Raw genomic sequence first — 18,570 nt, 5'->3', positions numbered from 1 at the left:
GACAAACCAGGAATAGATACAAGAGACTGTAAGCCTATGCACATTTCAAGAATTTTTCTAAAAGAAAGGTAGGCCCAAAAGGTAAAAGTGGAGGGACCTGGTCATGGTTGTGTTGTTTAAATTTTTGGTTTTTTAGGCAAAAAGCATATTACTATACTGTACTATACTATAGTATACTATACAACAGCAATAGTCAGGGCACCTGGGTGGCCCAGTTGGTTGGGTGTCTGCCTTCGGTTTAGGTCATGATCCCAGGGTCCTGCGATCGAGTCGCACGACGGGCTCCCTGCTCGGTGGGGAGTCTGCTTCTCCCTCTTTCCCTCTAACTCTACCCCTGCTCGTGCTCACACTCTATCAAAAATATAAATAAAATCTTTAAAAAATTTAAAAAAAATAGCAGTAGTCATTTTCTGAAATTCCAGTGTTTCCAAAACGAAGCAAGTATGAAATTATGCTACATGCTTGTTACGGCTATGTCAGTACCTTGGTTTCTCTTAGAACTGTCCATTTATCCCTTTGCCTTACCTTTTCTACACTTCAGGGTTCTGACTGTGTGAACTGGGTGCTTAGGCACAATGTTTTTTCCTACCTTTTGAAGATGAGAAACACTGGAAGAGAATAAAAGAAGCTGGACCAGAAGTTTAGTCCTCTGTCTCTGATTGTTGCTTTATGGTACCACCTTTGGCTCTGGTTTCCAACCATACAAAGAATCTCATCCCCTGGTATTAAGATTTGGAAGACCCATGGTACTTCTTAGTAGCACTATGAGCCTGGCCAATTTACTTAGCTACTGTATCTGAATTTTTCCTTGGTAAATGGAGGCTTTTACTAAACAAACTTTAAGGGCTTCCCTAGCTATTAATACTCAGAAAAGCATCCCCTCTTTCTTGATACACATTCAGTACATTGGCAAACTGATAGTTGGGTTTTTCTGGGGAAATTAACATGTGAGAATAGCTAAGATACAATTGAAAGGGAAAATGAGGCAAAAATTAGATTTAACATATTAGATATAGTATGAAATAATAATTACTAGGAGCATGGAATTAGAGAAGAAATAACATTAATAAAGATAATAGTCTAGAAATAGATTCAAATGGTTATGAGAATTTAGTATATGAATTAAAATGCCATTATAAATCAATGGAAAGAAAGAATATTTAATAAATTATGTTAGGACAACTGGCTACCCATGTAGGAAAAAAATAAAACCGGATTTCTTGTGTCACTACTTAAACAGATAACTAGTTTATTTTATTTTATTTTTAAAGATTTTATTTATCCATTTGACAGAGACATAGCAAGAGAGGGAACACAAGCAAGGGGAGTGGGAGAGGGAGAAGCAGGCTTCCTGCTGAGCAGGGAGCCCGACGCAGGACTCGATCCCAGGACCCTGAGATCGTGACTCGAGCCAAAGGCAGATGCTTAACGACTGAGCCACCCTGGTGCCCCAAACAAATACTAGTTTAATCAGAGGTCCAAATGTAAAACTTGAAATCATGAACTTCCTGTAAAACATGGATGGATTTTTTAAAATAATTATCACGTAGTGTAGATCTTTCTAAGGGGGTATTAAAATTGAGAAATCATAAAGGGAAACATTGGTATGTTTGACTATATAAAAATTATGCACGTATAACAAAAAAATTCTACAAATAACATAGTGGTTAAGAGCATAACCTCTGGAGCAAGAATTCCTTGGTTCTCATCTTTATTATTTACTAATGTTGTCACTTCATCCAAGTTTATTTAACCTCTTGGTGCCCCAGTTTCCTTATCTCTAAAATACAGATACTAATGCCTACCAAGTAGGGTGGTTAGGAGAATTAAATGGAAGCATTTATTTGTTTTATTTTTATTTTTATGTTTTTCTAAATGGAAGCATTTATAAAGCACGTAGGACAGTGCTTAGCTCATGGTAAGAGGGCATGGAAAGAGTTATATATGTGTATGTTAAGTAAAAAAGGGTTAAATAAAGAAATAATTAAAAGACAAACTGAAGGCAAGTCTTTGTAATACAAAGAATATAAATTTTAAAAAGTGGTGTATTAGTTTACTAGGGTTGCCATAAGAAAATACCACAGACCATGTGGCTTAAAGAGCAGAAATTAATCTTATTACAGTTCTGAAGGCTAGAAGTCCAGGATCAAGGGGTCAACAGGTTTGGTTACCTCTAACACCTCGCTCCTTGGCTTGTAGAAGGCTGCTTTCCTACTGTGTCCTTGCATGGTCTTTTCTCAGTGCATACATGCCTGGTGTCTTTTTATGTGTCCACATTTCCTCTTAAAAGGATACCATTCAAGTTGAATTAGGGCTTACCCTACCAGCCTCATTTTAACTTAATCACTTCTCTAAAGCTCTTTCTCCAAATACAGTCACATTCTGAGGTACTAGGGATTAGGGTTTCAACATGAGAATTTTGGGGGATTGGGCCGCTTTGGTGGCTCAGTCAGTTAAGTGTCTGCCTTTGACTCAGTTCATGATCCCGGAGCTCTGGGATCGAGCCCCGTGTTGGGCTCCCATCTTGGCAGGGAGTCTGCTTCTCCCTCTCCCTTTGCCCCTCACCCTGCTCTTGCTCTCTCTCTCTTCTCTCTCTCTATTTCTCACTCTCTCTCAAATAAATAAATGAAATCTTAAAAGAGTTTTGGGGGGTATAATTCAGCCCATAAGTGGTAATGCCAGCGTTGGCAGTGGAGTTAAGGAACAGACGCTTTTCAGGCAGTTGATGGGAATGTTGAGACAATCTTTTTGGCGAGTCAGTATTTCAGTATGTAACAAAATTTAAAATGTCAGCCCCCTTGGACTCAATGATTCTGCATCTAGGAAACTGTCAAAAGTATGTAATGCTGAGTATGTATTGCAGCAATATTTACAATAGCAGAAATGTCCAAAAATTCATTGTCCATGGGGGGAAATAGTTAATAAAATTCTGAAAATCCACGTGATAGAATAGTACATGGCAATTAAAAACAATAACGTAGAGGGGCGCCTGGGTGGCTCAGTCATTAAGCGTCTGCCTTTGGCTCAGGTCATGATCCCAGGGTTCTGGGATTGAGCCCCGCATCGGGCTCCCTGCTCCGCGGGAAGCCTGCTTCTCCCTCTCCCACTCCCCTTGTTTGTGTTCCCTCTCTCGCTGTGTCTGTCTCTGTCAAATAAATAAAAAACAAAAAGTAGAGGGGCGCCTGGCAGGCTCAGTCAGTAGGGTATGCGACTCTACTAAACAAAAAAATAATAAATAAATAAAAATTAAAAATAAATAACTGCAAATCTATTCTATTCATGGACATTTGGGTTGTTTCCAGTTTGGAGCTATAATGAATAAGGCTGCAGTGAACAGTCTTAGTACTTCTTGGACACGGGTTTTCATTTCTCCTAGCTAAGGAATAGGATTACTAGACCATAGGGTAGTTACACATATAAACATTATAACTCTATAAGAATCTGTCAACTTCCAAAGTGATTGTGTCATTTTACACTTTCACTGGTAATGAGAGCTCCAGTTCCACATCTTCAGTATTTGGTTTTGCCAACTACCCATTCTTTTTAAATACTTTTATAGTATTCCATATTTTGACTATACCATAATTTGTTTAACTAGTCCCCTATTGATGGGCATTAAGGTTTTCTTTGGTCTTCTACTACTACAAGTAATGCTACAAAGATTTGTATATATGTGCAGATTTATTTGTAGGATAATATCTTTGAAGTGGAATTTCTAGACCAAAGGGTATTGTCAAATTTTCTTTTATAGAGGTTATGCCCATGTGTATTCTAACCAACAATGTATGTACAAGTTCCTGTTTCAGTATTTGATCAGACTTTCTGATTTTTACCAGTCTGTTAGGTGCAAAAAAACAAAAAGAAAAAGGTATCTCAGTTTAGGTTTCTGTTGTACTTATTTTATTATGAGCGTGAACATCTTTTTACTTTTAAAGCCATTTGTGTTTTTTTCCTACTAACTGTCTATTCATGATGTTTGCCTATCTTTCTGTTGTGTTACGGATCTTTTTCTTAGTCAAAAGAACTCTGTGCTTGGAAATGGATCATTTGGTGTTTTCCCCCCCAGTTTCTTATTTGTCTCAACTTTGTTATGATATGTAAATAGCTCAAATTTTTTGCAAGGTAAAATTGATCAATTTATTAGAAACATCTTTCCTACTACGAGATTATAAAAAATTCTTCCATGCTTTCTTTTAGAAATGTTACGTCTTTTTAAGATTTTTTTTTTTTAAGATTTTTATTTATTTTTTGACAGAGAGACAGCGAGAGAGGGAACACAAGCAGGGGAAGTGGTAGAGAGAGAAGCAGGCTTCCCTGATGAGCAAGGACCCGATGTGGGGCTTGATCTCAGGACCCTGGCATCATGACCGGAGCTGAAGGCAGACACTAAATGAGTTGAGCCACCCAGGCGCCCGAGATTTTTTTTTTTTTTAAGATTTTATTTATTTATTTGTCAGAGAGAGAGAGAGAGAGCACAGGCAGGTGGAAAGGCAGGCAGAGGGAGAAGCAGGCTTCCCACTGAGCAAGGAGCCTGATGCGGGACTCTATCCCAGGACCCTGGGATCATGACCTGAGCCGAAGGCAGTCGCTTAACTGACTGAGCCACCCAGGTGTCCCTTTTTTAAGATTTTTTAAAAAGATTTTGAAATCTTTTATTTTTATGTAATTTAGTTTCTTTCAACCTCTAAATGGCTAGTCATTTGTTTCCAATCCTGTTTATAGAATAATCTACTTTTCCCTCACTGATTAGAAGTGCTATTTTTATCATGTTCTATATCCACATAAGTATTTTAGTCTATATTTGGACATTATTTCAATGACCTGTTTATCTTTTCTTGGAGAGGTACCAACTTTTGTTAATTAGTATAGCTCTGTAGTGTCCTTAATATCTGGTAAGGCCAAGCACACTTTTGCTGTTTTTCCTGGTTGTTATTTTTGTTTTAAAGATTTTTTTTTTTTATTCATTTGAGACACAGAGATAGAGAGAGAGAGAGAGAGAGCATGAGCAGGGAGAGAAGCAGAGGGAGAAGCGGGCTCCCCGCTGAGCCAGGAGCCCGATGTGGGGCTCGATCCCAGGACCCTGGGATCATGACCTGAGCCGAAGGCAGACGCCCAACCGTCTGAGCCACCCAGGTGCCCCTTTCCTGGTTATTCTTAAGTGTTTATTTCTCTCTTTGAATTTTGGGATCAGCTTATCTAATTAAAAAGTTTTGTTAATTTTATTTTGTCATATTTATGTAATGTATATAATTAGAATTAGGTCTTCTTATTGCAGGACAATGTATTTTATTATTTATTCAAGTCTTTAAGTCCTCCTGGAGTGTTTTAAAATTTTCTTCATATAGATTTTATATATTTCTTACTAAATTTAATTCTTTAGATAAGTAATCTTCTTGTTTTCATATATAGAGTTTTTTCTTTCTTTCCTTTTTCAGTTTTTTTTTTAAAGATTTTATTTATTTATTTGACAGAGAGAGCACAAGCAGGGGTAATAGCAGAGGGAGAGAGAGAAGCAGGCTCTCCACTGAGCAGAGAGCCCAATGTGGGACTCAAACCCAGGACCCTGGGATCATGATCTGAGCCAAAGGCAGACGCTTAACCAACTGAGCCACCCAGGCGCCCTGAATCTTTTCTTTCATTATATTTTATGGCTCAATCTACATAAGAATGATATTTTTCAAAATTGTTTTTTGCCAGGGAAGTTTGCTTAATTTCAGTAGTTCTGTGTCTAATAATTCATTTTATTTGTGTTTTTCAGAGATATAATCATGATTGATTGAAAAATAATTTTATCTCTCTATCCTACCCAATTTTTTATCATGAGCTACAACGTATTAATATTTTACTCGGGGCGACTGGGTAGCTCAGTCACTTGAGCGTCTGACTCTTGGTTTTAGCTCAGGTCATGATCTCAGGGTTCTGAGGTTGAGCCCTGAGTCCACCTCCATGCTCAGTGTGGAGTGTGCTTGGCATTTTCTTCCTTCCCCCACTTGTGCACACATTTGTGCACGCATGCTCTCTCTCTCTAAAATAAATTAAATCTTACAAAAATGTTTGCTCAACCACTTGAAAGAATAACGTAAATCTAAAATGTGTTGATATGGAAAACATCTTTAAGAAATACTGTTAACAAAAAGGTAAGTAGCAGAACAATACTATAATCACCATATACTATGATTCTATTTATTAAAACAAAAAAAACCTTAGAACTAAAACAAAAAGCAAAATTAGTAACAAAACATTCTTGCACCTTTGCAGTTCAGAGTTGCTCTTTATGGAAAGCGCATTGGACCCTGCAGGTTGAGTCCTGTTTCATTTTACCAGAGCTTCTTGCCAGTAGTAGCCAGGTTACTTTCAGGTGGATTCTGGTTCTTTGATAAAAGAGTTTGGCAAAATTAATATGTATTGGTACAAAAAATGAATTATATGGTTTGATATCACATAATTTGGTAAATAAGCTCTTTATCTTTTTGGCTTGGTTTTTCATAGGGATTTTGGAGTAAGTCTAAGTATACGACTGTAGGCAAATAGTTTCAAAGGTTTTCTCTTTGAGATACCTACACAGTTATTTTAACCATTCTTGCCGCTACAGAAAAGACGGTCAAACCGCCAAGTTAAACGAAAAAAATATACAGAGGATCTGGATATAAAGATCACAGATGATGAAGAAGAAGAAGAAGTGGACGTAACTGGTCCAATAAAAACTGAGCCTATCCTCCCTGAACCAGTGCAGGAACCAGATGGCGAAACTTTGCCTTCCATGCAGTTCTTTGTGGTAAGCTGAGAACTTAAGCAATATGAGAGGTTGTCCTGCTCCTCACAGTGTCTGTTGACTGACTGCATTTTTTGCTACAGGAGAATCCCAGTGAAGAAGATGCAGCCATAGTAGATAAAGTGCTTTCCATGCGGATTGTGAAGAAGGAGGTGAGGCCTTAATCTTCATGTCAACCCATAATCCTGCATTCACAGGCTTTATTTAATAAACACTTTTGGATGCCAGGGTATATTACTACAGTATAATTATGAGATATGGTGGAGGGAATTTAGCTAGAAAATAGGAATTGTCTTTTTGCTCTTCTTTTGCGTATCTGTTTAAAATGGATAAAGGCTTATTTTTTCCAGCTATCAGATCTCTTATATTGGAGTACTAGATTAGTTCTTTAATCCCTCAGTCAGTAATACACTCTAGGAACATTGGTATGAAGCTCTACCTTGAGTAGTGAAAATTTAAGGTTCTTCTTTTTGACAAATAAGGTTATTAATAACTATAATTTCTTTCTTCTCAGCTTCCTTCTGGACAATATACTGAGGCAGAAGAATTCTTTGTCAAGTACAAGAACTAGTATGTGATCCATGCAAAAAACTTTTCACAATAAACTCCACAGGGTTGTAAAGAGTTCTCCTGTATAGTCCATACTGGGTGGGAATGTGTCCCCTTTTAATAGTCTCCTGGCCCAAATTGTTGTTTTCATTGAAGAAAATGTCTATTCAGAGAGTATAGTTCGGGAATGGGCATGATTCTTCCTATTTCCCAACAGGAAGGTGGGGTAAGGGTGGTTCCTGATAAAATCCCTTGTGGCCCTGTATAACTTAGTTTAACATTAAGATCTTGCTACTCAGACTGTGGTCAGTGGACCAGCAGAATTAGCATCATTTGGGTGCTTGTTAGAAATGTGAACTTTCAGGCCTGCCACAGGTGTTTTTGTGCAAAATCAAGCTTAAGAAGCACTTACCTAGGACACTGTCTCCCCACTTAAGTATGTTGTACTCATTGTGCCTGCTTCTGGCTTATCCCCAAGTCTAGCCTCCCACTTCCCTTTTCTCAGCATGACCAGCTATTTCCATCCCCTTCAGCTCCTATCTACACTGTGAATGGGCTACCATCTCCCAACTAGAGAAGGATAAAAGGATCCATCAAAAACTAAAGCGCTTCAAAACCAAAATGGCTCAGATGAGACATTTCTTCCATGAGGTATTGCCTATCATTTATTTCACAGAAGCATAAATTACTGGGGTTATCAAAGATTTATAGTTGCTTTGTATATATGGGTATGAAGTCTTAATTTTGATCATTGGACTTTCCTTACTAAATTGCCCCATGCATTGTTTAACCAGGTCTAAATGTGGTCTTTTTTTAAGTTAATAGGATATTTTGATATTGACTTGCTCAGTATTCATGATATGTTTTCAAGACGGATTTTAAACTGACCTCTGATCCACTTGGAGCATTCTTCTAATGTCTGTCTGGCGGTTGGTGGTATCTGTAGGCATAAGCAACCATATCATTAGGAAAGAACATTTATTTTCTAACATTTCTAATCCAGTATAACAAGAAATGGTAATAAAGGAGCGTTAATTTACCATAACCATTCTTACTACTGGTTAAACACTGGCGTGTGCATAAGGGTCTCTTGAGCCATATTTTAACTGTCCATTTTGCTTTGAAAGCTTTGTATACATATGCCTTTGCTGAATTGGGATTTTTCATCTTTATTATATATACAGAACTAAGTGCCTTGAGAAGACAGATTCTTTTTCAAAGCTTCTTAGAGCTAAAGGGAAAAAAGTATAGTAAGAAAGATTGAGGAGGGGGCCCCTGGGTGGCTCAGTTGTTAAGCGTCTGTCTTCAGCTCAGGTCATGATCCCAGGGTCCTAGGATCAAGCCCTGCATTGGGCTCCCTGCTCAGCAGGAGGCCTGCTTCTCCCTCTTCCACTCCCCCTGCTTGTGTTCCCTCTCTCGCTGTCTCTCTCTCTGTCAAATAAATAAATAAAACCTTTGAAAAAAACAAAAAAGAAAGATTGAGGGAAGGAAGGAACTATAAATGCATAGTTTTAGCAAAAAAAAAAATCCAGTTCTGCCTGAATACATATGATAAAGCTAACTTGATACCACCAAGTTTGCAAATAAATGAACTATTTCTCACATCACCTGGAGAGGGCAAGTAGGACCATGTAGTTTTATAATTTCTTTTTATATGAAAGTAATAATTGGGTTGTGTTTTTTTCATCTAAGTTATTTTAAAGCATAATTTGTGAAATGTACAATGAAACTGTAATCCCATTCCAGCTGATATTAGATGTCCAATTTGTGACTATTGAACTAGTCTCTACTACTAACTCATATGCCAATTAAACCTCCATATATAGATAGGCCATTTAATCAAATCAGTCATTCGTTTATTCATCATTTATCATGTGCTAGTGTCTATGGAGAACAAACCAGACATGGTCGGTGTTTTTATACAGCTCACTGTCTGATTGGGGAGAGAGAAATACTAAAAAATAATTCAAATTGTGTTAAGTGCCAGAGAAGAAAGAGCACAAGGAGACATAAGGGGAGGGGAAAGAAACACCTACTTTGGATAATTAGGGAAGTCTTCTCTGAAAATTGAATTATGAATAGGAGCAAGGCCATGAACCCATGTAAATAATATCACTGGCATGGGAAACAGCATATATGAAGGCCCTGAGACAGGCCAAGGAACTGAAAAGACAGTGCAGTTGATAAACAAAAGAGAGTGAATGGCCCAGAATGAGATCAGAAATTTAGGCGAGCAGTGCATACAGACCTTTTAAGCAGTTTGGCTTTAGTTTTGTTTTTATTCTAAGTGAAGAGGAAAATCATTACATTGTTTAAAACAAGTCAAAGACATAGTCCAGTGTTGACTTTTAAAAGATCACCTAGACTTTGGAAAGTGGATTGAAGAAGAGTTAAGCATGAAAGTCTGATGAGCAGTAAGGAAGGAAATATCATGGCTTAGAGTAGAGTGGTTTCACCTGGATAGAATGGATAGATTAGAATTGACAGGGCTTGGTGTGATGGCTTATATAGACAGGTTTGTGGTCTGAGCAAATGGTTTGAGGTGGGATCATTTATTGAAGTATGGAAGATGGTAGAAGTAGCCGATTTGGGGAAAATCAAGAATTTAGTTTAGACTGTGTTAACCTTAAAATTCCTTAACATATCTCTAGCAAGCACAGATACACAAATCTGGGTTTTTCAGGCTGCAGTTAAAACTTGGATTTTATCAGCATATAAATAGTTATGAAAACCTTAATAATGATTAAAGTCACCTGGGGGGAAGGAATTTCTATACATTCTAATAGTTCTGTATTCTCTTATGAAAGTTGTTTCTATAATAGAATGTATGTGAGCCCAGAACCAAGGCTTAAGAATTCTCCCAAATTCAGAGGTCCAGGCAAAGCAGAAGGAACTGTGTGCCAGAGTGGCAGGAGAAAGATTAGGAAGCAGATATGTCACAAAAAGCAAGAGAGGGAGAGAAGTGTCTTAAGAAGGAAGAGTTTTTTCCTTAAAGTTTCTTTAAGAACTTTCTTTAGAGCCTTGGGTTATTTATTTTCAGATACCACCCAAAGTTGGATACCAATGATGTAGAAGAAAAAGAACCAGTGAAGATGATCAAGAATTGGCCAAAACCAAAATAAAGGGGGAAGGGCTACTGACGAGAGTATAGTGTCTCAGAAAAGCCGAGGGAAGAGAGTGCTTAAAGGAGAGAACTAGGAATTGTGGAATACTTTGTAGAGGTAAAGTGAGATGAGGACAGAAATGTTTCATTATATTTGGCAATTTGGAGATTAATGACGTTGACAAGAGTAGTTTAGTTGTGTGAAGGAAGTGGAAGGAAGAGTGCAGTGGATGGACAGTGGAGGTGATGACATGAGGATGCCTTGTGGTTAAAACTGTTGGGAAAGTTTGGGTATGAAGCAGAACAGAAAAATAGTTGCAGGCAGATGAAGAGTAAAGGAGGTCTTTTTAAGATGTGAAATAGTAGAGTACATCTGTGTGTTTATGGGAATAATTCAGAAGAGGGCTCCCTAAGAAGGTGAGAAGGGATGGTATATCCAGAGCATATACGGAGAGAATGGCCTCTGGTAGGAGACACTTGGCTCTGGTAATAGGTGAGAAGATGGGTGCAGGTTCAATTAAGTTTTTAGGATTTGATACTGTGAAAATGGGGAACTCCTTCTAAGGCGTCTTTTTAAAAAAATGTTTTGAAGTAAGATCATCAGGTAAAGGTGGGGTGGAAGGTTAGGTTTACTGGACAGTTATCTTTTGGTCTTACTGTTTGTTTCGTAACTCCTCTAGGATGAAGAACCCTTCAATCCAGACTATGTAGAGGTGGATAGGATATTGGATGAGTCTCACAGTATTGACAAAGACAATGGGGAGGTGAGTTGGGGCATGGAAGAACATTAAAGGTCTCAGAGATTTCTGCTGTCTGCTTGCCCATCCTTTATTATGCAGATATGGCTGAAAAATCCCTTGGACAAAAAGGTATTTTTGAGTTTTTCTGAGGGCTCCTTAGGATGATATTGGGAAGATAAGGGAATAGGGAGAGAGGCTAAAAGGAAAGCTTCTCATAAAGTCAAACATCTGAGAGTTGTATTTATAAGTACCAGGAGCTATATTAACAAGTACTCCTTCACCTTGATCTTGTTTTCTCTTAGATTTTATATGGGAGACCCCTGACATCCAGTTAAGGGTGATAGAAGGGGAGAAGAATTAGGGATACGTCACAAATCTCCGTATTTATAAATATAAAAATGCCTGCACAAGACTAATAGCTTTCTCCATGTCGTTGAGAGTTATTTTTTTGAACTTACCATCAATAGAATGCATTTTCGTTTGTCATTAAAACCAATCTACTGCATTTGAATCTGTACTTTTAAACAGACTATTGGAGGGATGCCTGGGTGGCTCAGTTGGTTAAGCGTCTGCCTTCGGCTCAGGTCATGATCCCAGGGTCCTGGGATCGAGCCCCGCATCGGACTCCCTGCTCAGCGGGAAGCCTGCTTTTCCTTCTGCCTGCCACTCTTCCTGCTTGTGCTTTTGCTCTCTCTCTCGCTCTTTCTTTGAAAAATAAATAAAATCTTTAAGAAAAGAAAACAGACTATGGGATCACACTCCCACAGATTCAGATTCAGTGGGTCTCTGGGTGGGACCCAGGGATTTGTATTTTCAAGTTGGTTCTCCAAGGTATTGTGAAACATTGCTTGATTTGGGAATCACCGCACTAAAGCTCTGTTAGCAGATTTTACATGTGCTAAAACACCTGGTGATACAGTTTCATAAATCACTTTTATTATTTTCCATATAAGAGTTGTAAAGATCTAAGACACCAGTGAATTCAACATTGTCTCTTTTAAATTTATTTCAAACTTACTTAGACTGTGAACCACCATTCCCTTAGAACTCATCGCTTTCTTTTCACTTAAAGTAGCAGTTCTTGGTAGGGCCACATTTTATCAAGTTTTTATCACATCTGACAGTTCCTGCTTACCCAATGACCAGTATAGAACAACAGAACCTTGTTAAAATGTCAGTGCTGGGTGGTGAGCTAGGCTCACTCACAAGCTAAGTGACATGTTTCCATACATCATCCTTACAGGGCCTAAGAATCAAGTCTTCCCTCTGTAAAATTCTGTGTTTACTCTATTTTATAAGCCTTTAGGGTCACTCAGAACCTAGATGTCCAGGGCCTATTACAGTTCAGTGTCTTCAAATCCTGACAAGCATGCCTCAGAAAATACATATTCTGCTTTTATGGGTTGGGGTGGGAGTTATTGTTTATTGTTCATTAGGGAGAGGTGAGTGGGGAATGGACTAATTATTAGAATGGATATGTCAGCTACTGTTAAATTCTTATCATTTCCAGGATCTCAGCCTTCTCAGCCTTAAACATTTTATGCTCTCTACCAACATACTTACTACTCTTCCAAAAGTAATTGATCTTTGGACTGTGTTGGAAATGGCAAGACAGATGAAAATGTTTTAGTTTTCTGGTACTATAACTTGTGCTCCCAACATTGGATAACAACATTCTGTGTACCCATTTTTCCCCCTCCCCAAAATAAGTTTAATTTGTCATCATTTTACATGACCTAATAGTGGAAATCAGTATTATAAATAATAAAGTCATTGGAAAAGTTAAGTTATGTTACTGGAAATGTGTGACCTGGACAAATGGCTTTATGTAGAAAATGACCTGAGTCTCTATAATAAAGAAAATAGGAAAAGAGCAACAGATTAATTCTAGGGATTCCTTGATCTGTGATTCTGTCGAGGTGCTTATATCTTCAGACTTCTTGCTGGCTGTTTTAAGGGGTATTAGATTCTTGTTGATTACACTAGGCCCCATCTAATCCTTTTTTTATGTAAACCAAAAATGGAAATGCAGTCATGGCAGTGATCAATTTGAGAAGTGAGAACAGGAGCCATTTTACCCTAGGTCACTGCTTGTCCCTTTGCAGCAGAACACCTACATAGAGCACAGTCTTGGAGTTGGAGCTTCAGCATTTGCCCCTCCTCTCTTCTCTCTTGTTACCTGTCTTCAGTGACGCTCTCCTGATTATCTCCTAGCTCACAAGGAAATCTCTTTTCTACCATATGAGTGCTCTTTGAAGTAGCACCTGCACTCAGAGCTACAGAAGCTCAGAAGCCCAGTGATTTCAGCCCTGCTTTGCTCTAATGGGTTTAATCTGTTCTTCACTTAGAAAAGTAGCCTGGCTTCCACTCTTCCACTGTATTAAATTTGGTGCCAGGATAATAGTATGGAGCAGAGCCCTACCTTTTAGTTTCAACCTAATTCACTTCCTAATATAGGAATAGAATTATTTTATTTTTTGCATTTGCTCCGTTGATGAGCATAATGTTTTAGTGCTTAGTGTTCTAGAAACGACTGGGTATAACTTTGCCTCTTAGAACAGATTCTGATAAATTGCCTGGAAAAATGATCAGAGCCATGAATAGTAGAGTGCCTCGCAGATGAGCCTATGGTTGGTGTTCCTAGCCTGACTTTTTTTTTTTTTTAAGCACTTTTTAGGTATTAACACTTTGTGATCTGATTCTATAGTCAAATTCTTACCTTCTAACCACAGCAGAGAACACAGAATCAGTTTATTAAGGCTTTAGCTTTTTCTCTCCTAGCCTGTAATTTACTACCTGGTGAAATGGTGCTCTCTGCCCTATGAGGATAGTACGTGGGAGCTGAAAGAGGATGTTGATGAGGGCAAGATTCGAGAATTTAAACGGATCCAGTCAAGGCACCCAGAACTCAAAAGAGTGGTAAGTACATTTGCATTTAGAATGTAAAGCCCATGTAGGCAATAATATAATTTTTTATTTATAGAAGTTTATGTGTTGTTTTAGCTTTTTATTGAAATTTTCAAACATATACAAAAGTAATAGTGTAATGTACCAATTCCCATATTATTTTAAAGCAAATCCCAGATTCCTTTATTTCATCTGTAAATATTTCAGTGTTTATGTCTAAAGGTAAATATCCCACTTTTACACCTGAGAAAATTTAACCATTTCTAAATATCAACAAATGACCAATTACTATATATATTTCCCTGATTGCCTTCTAATTTTTGTTAAATTGTTTGGTTTGGATTTTGAATAAAGGTCTATATATTGCTATCAGTTAATGTGTCTCAAATGTCTCTTAATTTTAGTTTCCCTCTCCTTTACAATTTTTCTTCAAGAAATCAGGTGGTTTGTTCTCTAGGGTTTTCTATAGTCTGAAGTTTACCAGTTGCATCCCCTTGGAAACTTCTAACGTGTTCTTTGTTCCTTATATTTTTTCATAAATGGTTAGATATAGAACAGTGCTGTCCACTGGAACTTTAGCACTGTGCTTAATATAGTAGCCACTAGCTACATTTCACATGCTCAGTAATCACATGTGGCTAGTGGCAGATATGAAACATTATCATGATAGACAGTTCCATTAGATACCACTCTTCTAAAGGTTTGATCAAATGGGGAAGGGAGAGCACTAAATCTGCTTCATAGGTGATTCTTTCAGGTTATCTTTTTTTATATTATTAGTCATTTATGAGCATTGCCTCAGCCTGTTCTTTAAGGATTTCAAAATGATGTTCTTTTAATTGTATCATGTTTTCATTTGTTGACCAGAATCTACTATAAAAAGAAATATGATTCATCTACTATTTGGTTACTCTGAGATACAGATGGTATAGGAAAGGAGGATAAATGCTTTGTTTTCTTTCTTTATTTCCCAATTTTCAAAATAATGACGTAGTTCTCTAGCATCGTCCAAAAGTGACCACTGGGTTTTTCCTCTTTTGGTTTTCCTCTTTTTTAAAAAAGCTTTTTAAACTTTATTTTAGTTTAAACTTTATTATGAACTCATGAATTTTGAATATATTTTAAATGTTTTTAATCCATGTTTTTGAATCGATTTTAGGTACTAGAACTACCTAGTAAGTTTTCCTAATTTTGTTAGTGTCTTCACCCCATTTATTCAAATTTTCTCTTTTGTAGACTCGTCCACAGGCAAGTGCCTGGAAGAAGTTGGAGCTGTCACATGAGTATAAAAACAGAAACCAGTTACGGGAATATCAGTTGGAAGGGGTCAACTGGCTGCTCTTTAATTGGTATAACAGGTACAGAAAAGAGTAGGCCCATGAAATGTAGGATTGGTCTGGAATTATTTTTGTTTTCTGTTGAAATAGTTCCTTTTTACGTACTTTTTAAAAAAATGGTATCTTTTTTGACATGCTTTTCCTTTTCCATGATGAATCTTCAGGCAAAACTGTATCCTGGCTGATGAGATGGGACTGGGCAAAACTATCCAGTCCATTGCCTTCTTGCAGGAGGTATATAATGTGGGCATCCATGGCCCCTTCCTGGTCATTGCCCCACTGTCCACAATTACTAATTGGGAGCGAGAATTCAATACATGGACAGAAATGAACACTATTGTATACCATGGCAGTCTGGCCAGCCGTCAGATGATCCAGCAATATGAAATGTACTGCAAAGATTCACGGGTGAGTTGTAGATCATGGGAATGTAATGGTTTAGAGAGAGTAGGCCAAAGGACCTGGTATTTTAGAGGCTTTTACGTGAATAAAAGACTTCTATTGTGATTTTCTGAGGTGATTTATGGTATTTTGTCTAGATTGCACAGGGAATTTTTTTATCTTTTGCTCTTTTTATCCAGTGGAATTTTGATCCATTGGAAGTTCTATTTGTGAATACATGCATTTTAAATAGAATTTTATCAGCATTGATGAGTTTTCATCAAGGAAGTATTGAGGTGGTGAACTTAAGCCACTTCCTTTTTTCAAGTACTAAAATTTTCATCAAGAGTAGTTTGTTCTATACAAATTTGAAAATAAAAATTTGAATTATTCATCCTTTCTTAGTCCACATTTTGCTGCTTTTAATTTTGTTAAACTGATTCAGTTCTCCTGTTTTTAGACAGTAACGGATATTACCTGTTTCACTTTCAGTTTTGTCTTGTATATTTCAACAGTGCCCAACATTTGTGGATTTTAGTGTTAACTACCAAAAGATCTAGGTCTAAGAATCATGACTTAGTGGTCAAAAGTGTCCAGCTTTATTCAGTGATGTCTGTCATTTACCCAAGAAACTGAATATCTTGAAGAGACATTGTATCTTACATTCTGTGATTTGCCACTATTTATCAGGAAAATATACAGCAGCAGAGATTGGTGGTGGTGCTGTTTGTATTTCCTGCTGAGCCTGCCTGAATATAGAAAGGAGAATGTGTAATGCAGAAGAGGTCCCCATTTAGGTACATATTAGGTCTTAACTTTATTGCCTTCATGCTTAGGGGCGCCTCATCCCAGGTGCATACAAGTTTGATGCCCTGATCACCACTTTTGAGATGATTTTGTCAGACTGTCCTGAGCTTCGTGAGATTGAATGGCGTTGTGTCATCATTGATGAGGCCCATCGGCTAAAGAACCGTAATTGCAAGCTGCTTGATAGCCTCAAGCACATGGACTTGGTGAGTTCCTCACATTGACTTATGGGCGGAAACACCTGGAATTAAAATAACCCTAATTCCCTGTGGAATTAATATAACTAAGCAGAGAAAAAAAAAATCAGGATCCTAGTATTGGGTGGTGGGTGTAGCCTATGGGAATGGACACCTGAAAGTCATATAAAAGTCCTATAAATTTTAGAATTGGAAGGTAGTTGTGTGTTAGTGGTTCTTAACTAGGTGGAGAGGTGGGATACTGTATTAGTCACCTACTGCTACATAATAAATACTCTGAAACTTAGTGGCTTAAAACAAACTATTATTTTTTTAGGATTCTCTAGTTCAGCAACTTGGGCTGGGCACAGCTAGGCCATCCCTTTTGGTGGTCTTGCCTGTACTCAGTAATGTGGCTGCAGCTGGCAATTGGTGGGCTCCTGGGTCATCTTCCATATGACCTGTCATCCCCCAGTAGGCCAGACTTTGCTTCTTGACATGGTAGAATCAGGGCAGTATCCAGAGAGGGCAAAGGCAGAAGTTGCAAGGCCTTTGAGGTATAGGCTCTGAAACTCACACAATATCACTTCTGCTACATTCTCTTTGTCAGAGCAAGCCACAAGGCAAGCCCAGATTCAAGGGTTGAACCTTGATAGGAGGAACTACAAAGAATTAATGGCCATATTTAATCCAGCACAGGTACATTCCCTAGAGGGGGATATATTAGGATATCTGTGGGGAGTTGAGTGTGGAAAGGCATTATGTAATTGCAAAAAAAACTGTAGTTTTGAGTATTTATTTATTTGCTTGTAATCTTAACATTTAAATTCTTATTAAATAATATCAAGGTTTTTTTCTTTTTTTGTTGTTTTTTTTTTTAATGTTTTGTGTTTATCAGAAGAGGGAGCAAGTGAAAGAAAAGTTAAGATAGTAATCTGGTCCATTCCCATAATTTTATAGATAACGAAATTAAAGCTAAAGTTATATATTTAAGAGAAAACCCCAGAAGTCCTTTGTGTTGTTGAGTTTTACCATTTTTTTGTTTTCTCCATTTCTAGGAACACAAAGTGCTACTCACAGGAACGCCATTGCAAAATACTGTGGAGGAACTGTTCAGCTTGCTTCATTTCTTGGAACCTTCACAGTTTCCTTCAGAATCAGAGTTCCTCAAGGATTTTGGGGATCTTAAGACAGAGGAACAGGTAGGAAGTCTATCTGGACAAGAAAGGTAAAGTTTGTACTAGGCACACATCTATTACCATGGGCAGCAAGGACCTCTCTGAACTTCTTATAATCTTGTGCCTACATCATTTGTGGCATTGTACAAAATCCACATTTTTCAGATAATGGAAAGCTGTCATTGTATTTCTTTATGTTTCCATATAATGTGAGAATGTTTGTCCTCATAGTTTTTATTTCTTTTTCTCTCCTGTATTGGACACAGGTTCAAAAGCTACAGGCCATTCTCAAGCCGATGATGCTAAGAAGACTCAAAGAGGATGTTGAAAAAAACCTGGCACCAAAACAGGAAACTATCATTGAAGTAGAGTTGACCAACATCCAGAAGAAATATTACCGGGCTATTTTGGAGAAGAATTTCTCCTTCCTGTCCAAGGGGGCAGGTCATACGAACATGCCTAATCTACTCAATACGATGATGGAGTTGCGCAAATGCTGCAACCACCCATACCTCATCAATGGTGAGAGACTTCCTGGACAATGCCTGCATTTCTGTATCACCTGTGTTTACTTGCTAATAATATTCCTCAGGAACAGCGGATACGTTGACTGATCCAGC

At 37.8% G+C, this 18,570-nt stretch overlaps 1 protein-coding gene across 8 annotated transcripts in view; it reads left to right on the top strand.

Moving 5' to 3' along the window:
* Positions 1 to 18,570, top strand: part of CHD8 (chromodomain helicase DNA binding protein 8) — a 60,877-nt gene that overhangs the window by 24,724 nt on the left and 17,583 nt on the right. For all 8 annotated transcript variants that reach the window (XM_025870370.2, XM_025870373.2, XM_025870368.2 and 5 more), the window contains 11 exons: positions 6,593 to 6,775; positions 6,856 to 6,924; positions 7,287 to 7,342; positions 7,855 to 7,972; positions 11,105 to 11,188; positions 13,946 to 14,083; positions 15,308 to 15,429; positions 15,573 to 15,816; positions 16,626 to 16,802; positions 17,831 to 17,974; positions 18,217 to 18,472. In XM_025870370.2, coding sequence (XP_025726155.1) covers positions 6,593 to 6,775; positions 6,856 to 6,924; positions 7,287 to 7,342; positions 7,855 to 7,972; positions 11,105 to 11,188; positions 13,946 to 14,083; positions 15,308 to 15,429; positions 15,573 to 15,816; positions 16,626 to 16,802; positions 17,831 to 17,974; positions 18,217 to 18,472 — 1,591 coding nt within the window. The remainder of the gene's footprint in view (positions 1 to 6,592; positions 6,776 to 6,855; positions 6,925 to 7,286; positions 7,343 to 7,854; positions 7,973 to 11,104; positions 11,189 to 13,945; positions 14,084 to 15,307; positions 15,430 to 15,572; positions 15,817 to 16,625; positions 16,803 to 17,830; positions 17,975 to 18,216; positions 18,473 to 18,570) is intronic.

Source organism: Callorhinus ursinus, unplaced genomic scaffold (genome assembly GCF_003265705.2).
Source record: "Callorhinus ursinus isolate GAN/ISIS: 27379988/994484 unplaced genomic scaffold, GSC_fseal_2.0 scaffold8, whole genome shotgun sequence".
Classification (NCBI taxonomy): domain Eukaryota; kingdom Metazoa; phylum Chordata; class Mammalia; order Carnivora; family Otariidae; genus Callorhinus; species Callorhinus ursinus.
This window is presented reverse-complemented; position numbering and strand designations above follow the sequence as displayed.